Source organism: Guyanagaster necrorhizus, assembly GCF_019112545.1.
Source record: "Guyanagaster necrorhizus MCA 3950 unplaced genomic scaffold BT62scaffold_45, whole genome shotgun sequence".
In the NCBI taxonomy this organism is placed as follows: Eukaryota; Fungi; Basidiomycota; class Agaricomycetes; order Agaricales; family Physalacriaceae; genus Guyanagaster; species Guyanagaster necrorhizus.
In genome coordinates, this window is record NW_025064924.1 from 1 (window position 1) to 10,795 (window position 10,795).

The 10,795-nt window shown below is 48.0% G+C and overlaps 4 protein-coding genes across 4 annotated transcripts; all 4 read left to right on the plus strand.

Moving 5' to 3' along the window:
- Positions 1 to 2,478: 2,478 nt before the first annotated feature.
- On the plus strand, positions 2,479 to 2,649 carry BT62DRAFT_909824 (uncharacterized protein; the record flags this gene model as incomplete). The annotated part of the gene is made up of 1 exon (XM_043183765.1): positions 2,479 to 2,649. A coding segment is annotated over one exon (171 nt), but the record flags the coding sequence as incomplete, so codon positions are not given.
- Positions 2,650 to 3,390: 741 nt separating this feature from the next.
- On the plus strand, positions 3,391 to 6,077 carry BT62DRAFT_975457 (uncharacterized protein). The gene is made up of 4 exons (XM_043189194.1): positions 3,391 to 3,833; positions 3,884 to 4,096; positions 4,147 to 5,145; positions 5,204 to 6,077. Exons 1-4 carry the CDS (start codon positions 3,471 to 3,473, stop codon positions 5,924 to 5,926), a joined length of 2,298 nt encoding a protein of 765 aa, XP_043034218.1. The 5' UTR covers positions 3,391 to 3,470; the 3' UTR covers positions 5,927 to 6,077.
- Positions 6,078 to 6,509: 432 nt separating this feature from the next.
- Positions 6,510 to 8,636, plus strand: BT62DRAFT_997531 (cell division control protein 4; the record flags this gene model as incomplete). Its single annotated transcript, XM_043190658.1, has 6 exons — positions 6,510 to 7,088; positions 7,146 to 7,320; positions 7,376 to 7,863; positions 7,898 to 7,956; positions 8,291 to 8,354; positions 8,565 to 8,636. Exons 1-6 carry the CDS (start codon positions 6,555 to 6,557, stop codon positions 8,634 to 8,636), a joined length of 1,392 nt encoding a protein of 463 aa, XP_043034219.1. The 5' UTR covers positions 6,510 to 6,554.
- Positions 8,637 to 9,736: 1,100 nt separating this feature from the next.
- On the plus strand, positions 9,737 to 10,356 carry BT62DRAFT_937686 (uncharacterized protein). The gene has a single exon (XM_043187378.1). It carries the CDS (start codon positions 9,781 to 9,783, stop codon positions 10,219 to 10,221), a length of 441 nt encoding a protein of 146 aa, XP_043034220.1. The 5' UTR covers positions 9,737 to 9,780; the 3' UTR covers positions 10,222 to 10,356.
- Positions 10,357 to 10,795: the final 439 nt, after the last annotated feature.

The window sequence follows — 10,795 nt, forward strand, 5'->3', positions numbered from 1 at the left end:
GAGGCATATGGCGAGTCACCTTCTTGAAGCGAAGACCAGGGCCAGGACCATACCGTTCCGCCAAAACTTGATGCAGCCGAAAATCAGTGGCCTCTGCAGAGGTCATCAGCAACCCATCCTCCATAACCATCCCCTCTGGCTCTGCCTCCTCAGCCTCAGCCCTCGCCGCCGCCTCCACGGCCTCCCTCTCCGCGGCCTCCCTCTCCTCAGCCGCCCTCTGAGCCGCCTCCCTCAATGCCTCCTCTGCCTCCTTAGCCTGCCTCTCCGCGGCTTGCCGAACCTCCTCCCTCTTCCTCTCCAATTCCTCCTTCTGCTCCTTTTTCCGCGCCTCCCGGGCCACACGGTCCGCCCGGACCTTTTCCTCCCGCTCTTGCTCCCTTTGCCATTCCACATGACTCTCCATGGCCTCCGCGTATTCTTCCTCCGCAGCCTCCCATTCTAGACGAAACAATTCTTTGGCCTCTTCAGGGCCATCGGGGGTGGATCCCCTCACCAGAGGCTCGGGAGTGCGTGAGCGACGATACATGGCGAGCGACGACATAGGCGATGATGGTGGTTTCAGATCAAGATACAAAACTCCCATGGCCACCAACAATCCTCCATGTGGCCCCACCGGCCATCGGGATCAGCGCTCTTGAGGGCAAGAACGCTAAAGGGGGGATACTGTTACGCGCATGCCGCCGGCCTCCGTGTCACCTCAACCAACCACGAATTCTATCACGCTACCCACCGGACTCCGGCCGCTTCCCATTACCTACTAATTTCATTTCACCATTATCATTTCACATCTGTATTTCACATTGTAATACCTAGACCCCGAACTCGGTAGCGAATATTCACACCGGAACCCAATGGAACCCGACTCGGAATTAGCTACCATTAGTATATAAAGCCATGTATATCACCGTAACTACTCAGTTCGAATATCAACTTGGATAAGCCATCTACACTTCGTACTCACTCCTCCCTATCTCATCCGTCGGATTCCGCTCCGAAGGATACTCCTGTTCACTTCTCTGACAGAACTCCGTTCTGTCCATCCAGATCCTTGGGCTCCGACTCAAGGGTGACGTTGCCAATAGCTTCGTCAACACCCACGCACTCTGCCGGACTCCGCGCGTGCACTCAAGCCCACTCGATTGGCACGTTCCTAACAGCCGCGACAATGGAAAGAATCCACGCAGAAACAAAGAAGGCGCTCGAAAAAGCGGCGTCAACTATGAAACAACAATACGATAAACACCGACGCCCTGCGCACGAATATCATGCGCATGACAAAGTCTGGCTGGATACAACCAACCTTCATCTGCCACGGCCTAAACATAAACTGGCCGACAAGCGTACCGGCCCCTTTCCAATCCTTGCGAAAGTCGGCGAATCAGCCTACAAACTGCATTTACCAACCACATGGAAAATTCACGACGTATTTAACGAATCTCTATTAACACCATACGTTGCCCCAGCCTTCCCCAACCAAGAACGGCCACCTCCACCACCCCCCGAGCTGATCGACGACGAAGAACACTACGAAATCGATCAAGTATTAAACCACAAACTATGAAAAGTAAAAGCCCGTGGGGGCGGCACAACAACAACGGTTGATTACCTCATCAGTTGGAAGGGTTACGGACCGGAATCCAACCAATGGATCAACAAGAAGTACATGAATGCCGATACAGCAATACACGACTATGAATTATCCCTTAATTAAGCCATCGGGACGATGGTCTTAAGCAGGGGGTAATGTTACGATTTATTCCCTTTTCTTCCCTTTTTTACCCCTATTTACGCTGAGTCAGAAGGCACAAGACTGTGGGAAGCTTAGTCAGCACAACTAAAACCTCCCATCGTTACACTATGACGGTCGCGCTCGACGACACACAATCGACCTTTTATGTACGGTAGCGACGCTCAAGGACAACGGGCACAATGGACACAGACACACACAATAGGCAGTAGTATAATTAGCAGACAACTGTACAGTATTTAAGGACCGTAGCTCTCGCTGGTATACTCCAGCTTCGAGCTAAAGTTTATTCACACCATCCTACCTCGAGTCTACTTTTGACCTTGAGTCACACCGTTCGGATATACATATAAGTGAACTCAGGTGATTCCTCGAAGTGTGAAGGAACATCTGTTTATCACGTGTATCAGTCCACGTGACGCTTGGGCTTAACAAAAACACTAAAGCCAAACTACTAGCAAAAGAAGGGGCTGAAAAAGATCAAGATGATTCCATCAACTTAAATATCAACTCAAAAATCAAGATCACAGAAGCAGCTCTAAGCAAGCTAATACAAAGCTGAGTATGCAAGGTATTCCATAAAAGAAAAAAACCAGACCCTTTCATGTTGAGCAAAAATTGCCACAAATATCAAGCTAGCTATTGAAGGAGTGAAGGAATACTTCAGGATTAAAACTACAGAGACAGAGATTTGGAAATATTTAAGGCTTTGAGATATTGACCAAAGCATAAGATACTTCCTGTGGATGACAATGCATGATATCTACAGAATAGGAGCAAAGTGGCTAAACTTTGCCCCACAATACCATGACCATGCATACTGCACACACTGTCACAATGATTTAGAAAGCATGTGTCACATATTAACAAAATGCTCTTCACTGGGACAGAATGAGATATAGAAACTCACTAAAGATATCCTAGAAAAACATGACATATTATGGCAAAGCTCAAAAATGTCAAATATCTTAGTTTGCACCTCCCCATCCTCTGAGTGGCAAAGTGGCCACAAAGAGAGTGGGAAAGTACACTTTTTTAGAATTGTTGTCTTTTCCTCCATGCAAACTATATGAAATGCCTGATGTGAGAGAGTTATCCCAATGAGAAAACACCCCTTTCACTTCAGAGATAAGAAATAGATGGAAAAAGAAGATAAACTGAAGACTGGAACTTGACTGCCTGATGATGCAAGAATGTTTTGGCAAAAAGGCACTCAGAAAAGACCTGGTGTTAAGAACCTGAGCAGGTTCAATCCTTAATGAGCATCAGCTTCCTAGTGATTGGACAGAAGCTGATGGGGTTTTAGTGGGTATAGGATAATGTTGATAGCTGGGATGCACAAGGTAAGTATGGGGACAGTGTGAAGGATAGAGGAAATTTTCCTGGCAGAGTTACCAATCCTGAGTCTCACACTATTCAGTGCATAAAGCATTTCCCCATGGTGAAACAAATCTATATATTTATGATACTGACTACACATGCTTGGTTTTAATCCCTGGCAAAACTTCCAGCTGCACCTTGGAAGCGACTATGTCACTGGACCGCCTCTGCAATAGCCCCCACAAAAAAAAAAAAGGTTATGATCAATCACGTGGTCACGTGATGTTCGACGCGAGTGGATTCGGAAATTATTCCCATGTTGACTGGTTACCTCATTATTGCAGTGCAGTCCTCCGTCCACATTCACGAGCAGCTCTGCTGTCACTAATCCACCACAACTATTATGGCACTTCCTCTTCTTACATCTTTGCTGAATTCCCTGCATTCCCACCTGCAAGCCCAAACCCAGCTCCTACCGACACTTCATGCTCAGCTTGGTCTCCCTCCGACGGCGCTAGAAGAGGAACTTCTCTCGATACAAGAGAATCTGATGAAAGGCGTTGAAAGCCAGATTGAATCGCGTCGGAAAGAAGTCGATATGTGGACTGAGAAGTGTGAAGCGGTGGAGGAAAATTGTTCTTCCTATACGAAGGCATTGGGCGGAAATATTAAGTCAACGGGCAGTAGCACCGGAGAGCTGAGGAAAGAGAAGGCTCTTCCAAGACGATATGAGATGCTTTCCGAACATCAAGAGAAGCTGCGGCAGGTGGGTGGCTCTACTGTGCAACGATGGCCCTACGCTTATCTTGATGGCAGCTATATCATACCAAACTCGAGCAATTAACAACACTCACCAACCGTATTAATGTTTTGGCTCGAACGCTCGGTCATGATTTCTTCGCCTACGACGTCATAGAAGCCACTGGGTTTCCCGGGTCGGACGATGCAGATCCTACTGCAAACCGCAACGTTACGCCAGAAAGGTTCTCCAAGCTAGAAAAAGAACTCGTTCGCGGGAAATCAGAAGTTGTAAGCTTTTAGACCCCTTTATCATTATTTATATCTTATCATTCCTTCAGTCAAAGCGCCTGTCCCAACTATCCGCTACATTCGTCCAGATTGATTGGTTGTACACTGAACTTGGGATGCCACCAGCAGCGGTGGAAGATTCACCGTCAACATTCTCAACATCTTCTCCTATGCCGTCTTTCTCTCTTTCACGCGCTGGTGCTTCGTTAGGAAATAGTTGCATGGATCCATTTACAATATCAACACCCACGCCAGCTTCACGAAACCAATCTCTCATATATCACCGTGAAGAAATGTCGGACGCAGCTTATCGTCGTATCTTCGCTCATTTCGTGGACAAGGTTGAAGAGGCTGAGGACGAAGGGCTAAGGGAATGCCAAGGAACGCCAATAGGACTGGAAAAGATTGATCCAACTCCTGGTCTGCTCAGATGGGCAGAGAACCTTCGGGCATCCTTAGAAGAAACCAAGCGCCGACGGGAGGCTCACATTCAAGCCATGTTTGATGAGCTTGAAGGTCTCTGGAACCGGCTAGGTGTCTCCGATGCGGACATGGATGCCTTCGTAGAAGCGCACCGTGGAAGTACAGAGGATACTGTTAGGGAATACGAAGAAGAGCTGGAGAGGATGCTGGAGATCAAGAGAGAACAGATGGGCTCCTTCGTAGCAAGCGCAAGAGAAGAAATTGAGAAACTCTGGGATGATCTGCTGGTTGGTGAAGAAGAGAGAGCCGACTTTGCTCCATTTGCAGATGGCGGGTATCTCTATAATCTTCCCATTCATTTTTGTTCAATGTCTGTGACAGATGAATGCACCGAAGAGCTTCTGACGATACACGAAGAAGAAATTAAACGACTAAAAGAGGAAAAACGAATGAAGGCGCCTCTTTTGGCCGGCATCAAGAAGTATTTTGAGATCTGCGATGAGGAGAAGGAACTAGCGGCAGCCGCATCTGATCAGTCGCGTCTATTTGGACGAGGTGCACGGGATCCAGGTAGACTCCTCCGAGAAGAGAAGATGAGAAAGAGAGTATCCAAGGAGAAACCGCGGGTCCGTTCTTCTCCAGGTCTATAACGATATGTCTTCATTGATAATCCTTTTATTCTAGCTCGAACGAGACCTTATTGCCTCTATACCTACCTGGGAAGAAGAAGCTGGCCGTCCGTTCCTAGTCTACGGCGAACCGATCCTTCAAGCTCTGATGGTCACTGTCAGCAACGCTGAACAGGAGAACAAACGGAAGCCTGCCCGAGCCGGGTCTGTACCTCCACGAGCCACAACACCTATTAATCATTCCTATGCTCCGGCGAAGAGTGGGGTTGTGACTCCAGCAGTGCGACCGGCAGGAAGTAGTGCGCAATCTGTGCCCAGTAAACGAATAAAGCTCAGCGACTCGACAGGACCGCAGCGAACGCCTTTTGGCATGTCTCGGGCGGGGAACGGTGCAGAAAGATCAGCATCACCTTCGAAGATACCTGGATCCAAATATCAGAGCGCACCAACTTCGCTACCCCGACCGATAGCAATGCCTGTACCGAAGCCTGGAACACAACATCATGCCCTCGGACATGGCCGCGTCCCAAGTAGTGGGATACTATATGGTGGTGTCGGCGGTTATGGCCCGACTGGTATACGGAGTGCGAGCGCGGTATCGTCATACAATGTGGCGAGACTCGCCAGCAGCGGGGCTGCTGGGCTGGCGAAGAAAGCTTCGAGGGCGAGACGGGAGAGTTTCAAGCCGCGAACGAGCGTAGACCAGACTGATGTTGGCCATGGTCCAATGCGGTGGACGGGCCTGACCGCTAGTGTCAAGGAGGAAGATGAGTATTGACAGTAATGATTTATTTTCTTTGCATGTTCATCATGATATCTGTTCACTTTCTGGTGACTTAGTGCATATGTTTCTTACACCTCTTCAGTCGTTCCTAATGACCTATGTTTGTATTATATGAATGTAGTTTATATGGTGACAGAGCACCGCTTATTCGCTTTGTCTCTACAGAACATCTTGCGCTCTTTCGTCATCTTGAAAGGGAGCGTTGAGACTAAAAAAAAAGAGAAGACAAAGGTTGTCTCGAATTATAGTTCGAATCTCCCAACGAATTTCAGGAAGCTCTGAGACTCATGAATGCTAACCTGCCCGCTGTGAAGAAGTGACGTTGGAATACGGATTCCATTTTTGATGTTTGAGCTTGTATGAACACCGACTCATTCAACATGTTCTGCCTTACTCAGTTTCTCATTCATTCTAGTATATTCAATATATGCTTTGGTTGTGTAATTTGTAGGGCATCTCTAGAACAATTGCTATGCCAATTTGTTATTTTCCAAACCACGTACTTTGTGTCAGGATCCGATCGGACGTCCGATCGTCTAGATGTAAAATCAAAGTCGGGTAGTCGGACATTGATTTTCCGGTCCGATTTTGTTCTTCTACCATCTCTACCGTGGCGTCTGCCATGGCGACAGATAATGGTTCATGGGTCCACAACTCTGAGCCAAAACACAGATCTTTCCCCGCGCATGGTTCATCTGTTGTAACATGCTTGATATTTTCCCATGGCCGCATTATATCTGCCTCGGACGACCATTCTATTCACGTGTATTGCCCTACAACTGGCGATCTACTTCGCTCACTTGAGGGACATAAAGGAGGGGTCTGGGCATTGTCCGCAAGTAAGGACATCCTTGTCAGCGGGTCGACGGATCGTACGGTGAGGATTTGGGACTTGACTACTGGTCGCTGTACACACGTATTTGGCGGTCATACCGGCACTGTACGATGCCTAACCATCGTAAAACCAGAGTGGATAGACGTGGAACAAGAGTCCGGAGTCGTTACAAAGGAGAAGTGGCCCAAACGATCTGTCATTGTCACCGGAAGTAGAGATCACTCCTTGAGGGTTTGGACACTTCCGAAGCTAGGTGAAGCTGAGTATCACTGTTACGTCTCAGCGATCCGGGACGAGGACCTGGATACCGAGGATGTCTCTGTATGTTTCTTGGAGTGCATGCCACTTTACAATGTCCTGATGTCATTTTACTACCAGGAAGCCGAAGAAAATCCATACCATAGGTTACACCTTGAAGGTCATGATCAGGCCATACGAGCATTAGCAGCCAGGGGACGTACTCTAGTTTCGGGAAGCTACGACTGCAGTGTTCGTGTTTGGGATATAGTCACTGGACAGTGTAAATGCATCCTGACCGGCCACACTGGGAAAGGTTCGTACCACTCTGCCGTTTTCGTTATCCATTGTACATATAATACGTTCCACAGTGTACAGTATCGTCCTTGACCCAAAACGAAACCAAGCGTACTCGGGTTCCATGGACGGAACAATCCGTGTGTGGAATCTGCAGACCGGACAATGCCAACGCATTCTGACCGGACACACTTCGTTAGTCGCCCTTCTGGGACTGTCGCCGTCCTATCTGGTGTCTGGATCCGCTGATACGACGTTACGCATCTGGGATCCGGACACCGGCGAGCTGAAGCGCACTTTTGCCGCTCACACTGGACCTATCACTTGTTTCCATCACGATGAGTTCAAAGTCCTCAGCGGATCCGACGGAACACTAAAGTTGTGGAATATTCGTGACGGTAGTACTGTCGTAAGAGACTTGTTGGTGGATATTACAGGCGTATGGCAGGTGGTATTTGAAGGCAGATGGTGCGTTTCCGCAAGCAACAAGGACGCCACCACCATGCTTGATGTGTGGGATTTCGGGAGTCACAATGATGACGAGAGAGAAGGGCCCCCCAACGTAAGTTATGATGGAGAATTTACTGATGATGAAGACAACAATGGGGAAGCGGGTTTCGTGGCGCCGTACGCCCGAGCGTCACTGTAGTACCTTGTAAGTTAATTAGTTTCCGTGGGCTTGTAGCTATGTTTGCTTGCTTCCCGCTGCTGCTACGTGAAGAATTGTACCATGATTTTGTGCTTTGTTTTTGAGGGTTCTTGAAACCTGAGCACACTGGCATGCATCGAAACACAAGACTTAGGTCTATGAGTCCACATCGACGACTTCTTAGCCATGTCTTCATGGATTTCTTTTTGCATGAGTTTGAATCCAGGCAGGTAAAGGAGTCCACCACCATAGCATAGTTCTTTCAATACGAAACGGTCCTGCGGTGGTTGAAACTCTTTCTTTCTAAACCTAAGAACTCTGCCTTTACAGCTTTTTCCAGATTATTAGATACTCATAGAAAGCAACAATTACCTGAAGATATATCTTCAGGAAACTCAGAAAAAGTAAGTAATGCCCAAGAGACAGTGCGGTTTATTATTCGAGTACCATTGACTGATTAATCACTCGTTACTAGTTCCCTCTGAACCTTTCAATCGATTCGGTTCTTTTTGTACTTTCGGCGAGAGGAAATACAGCTGAGCAGCATTGTCAATACGCTACGTCGATTCTGCGACAATATATTTGCGTCCGCCGAAATGCTTCGGTGCTGTCAGCATGCTTTCCCGTTCCTGGTTTTCGACGACGTGAGGCTACTGACAGTCGTCAGGCTCTTCTGGATCAAATAGGTTAACACACACATCCTGTGAGAAGAGAATTATCGCACAGAAGATAGATGTACCCGTGTACAACAGCTAAACTTGAAGAAGTTCAACGAGAGTCAGCATGAATACTATGGTGCATATTGACCTCAAGTAAACCGTTTGCGATCAGAGAACTCAGTCTCGGCTGCGTAAACTGAATCGGTCGTCAACAGTACGGTCGTTGGCGGCTAACTGAGTCTGATGTCGGTTTTCAGAGACTATCGATTCATCATACCGAGATTTTATGATACTAGGGTACGCTTATCATGGTACGGTCATGGTTACGCTCCAGAAATGAGCTACTAGGGTGGTTATGTAAAGCTGAACTCCATTCATGAGTACAATATGCTGTCTAGCTAATCTTATACGTTGTCGGCTTCAAGATTTACGCGTCGCTCCAGCCAGGACGCGCGTCCGAGCCGTGTGCCGAGACTTGCGTATCCCACTTGCCGTGTATTACATGGTAGCTTGTGCCCTGCCATGCGTACCATTAGGCTTCTCTTCTCTGCGCTATGTTTGGCGTCCCGTTGCTGCAGTGACGCATCTGTGGTAGCAAGCATGAGCTAATATATGTTCACTCTGGACCGGTACTCGACGGCACTTCATACAGACTGAGATGGTATCGACTTCGCAGAAGCTGCAAAGCGACAGGCTACTCCTCTACCCTCCCTCAAGAGCACCGATCTATCAGGCATCGCGGCTGTAGTGACTGGTTCGAATACAGGTGAATCATTATCGCTATAGAATCTCCACTCATTTCCGTTTTCAGGAATCGGATATGAAGTGGCCAAGTACCTTGTTGAAAATGGAGCGTCGAAAATCGTATTAGCTTGTCGAAATGAAGAGAAAGGCAGCGCAGCGCCGTCGAGTACCAATATTTGGATTTGGCTTCGTTCTCCTCGGTGCAGGAATTCTCTCAAACGTTCAAGGCAAGAGGGATGCCATTGCACCTTCTTGTGAACAATGTAATCTCATAAACGAGACTCAACGATCCGTATGAAGATAAGTCGTTCAATTATGAACGACGCTGGGATGCACATCGTAAGGAAATAGACTATTGAAGATGGGCTGGAACTGATGTAAGGCGCCTTAATGAACCGTAATGTGCCGACGCTAACGCATTCGGAGGATGCAAGTTAATCATATCAGTCCCTTCCTGCTCACCCTTCTTCTCCTCCCCGTCATGAAATCCTCCGCTTCAAGCCGTATGATTTGGGTCACAAGTGGCGGAGCCGTCATTACCGAGTTTCCCCAGTCAAATGATGCTCACCCTGTCCAGGCTCTCTGCCCCCTACAGTTCAAACCCGAAGAAGCACACAACATGTACTTTACCTCGAAATTGCTCAACATCATGTGCTGCGCCGAGCTAGCGCGCCGTACACCGGTAAGAATAGCGGCATCTCATCCTGGGTTGGTGGACATTGAGCTGGGGAAGAAGGATATGCACGAAGAGAATTTACAGCCAGTCGATCTCGAGGCAACATGGGGAATGAAGCAGCGGAGTCCAGCGGAGGGTGCTAAAACCGTACTCATACCTGCAACATATGATACATCGGTCGTGTGGGACTAAGACGGAGGGATGCCCGTTTTTGATCATATAGAGCGCACTGAGTACCCACCAAAGGCGAAAGATGAACTTTGAGACGAAGGGTGTGGGAGGACATTGTGAGACTCATGAGCCTCGGTGCCGGGAAAGTTGAGGAGACATTTCTCTGAAATAGGTGTGCTTTAGTCCAAGGCCCTGCTATAATCGGGAGGGCGCCGTTGCGTTTATATGTACCATCAGATTCGGGTCCAATGTCTTGTCATGGTGAATGCCTTCAGAATCGAGTTGACTACAGCGAGTGTATTTAGTGAACGCCATAAAATGGAGCAGAGGTTACACCTCTGTATCAGGAGGTGCCACTCATGCTGCTTTTGGCTCGAGGTATCCATGTTCGGGAAACATTATAAGAAAGTGAAAATATTGGCGGATTCGGGGTACAATGCGCCGGATATTAGAGTTAGAGGGGTTAGTAGATTGATCCAGTCATACGCATGATGTCGAAGCTCTTGACAAGATGTGAGAGTATGAGGCGGCTGTGAAACACATAATTCGTAACATTTTTCCAAGCGTTCAGGCTTCTGACAGGCACGAAAGCAAC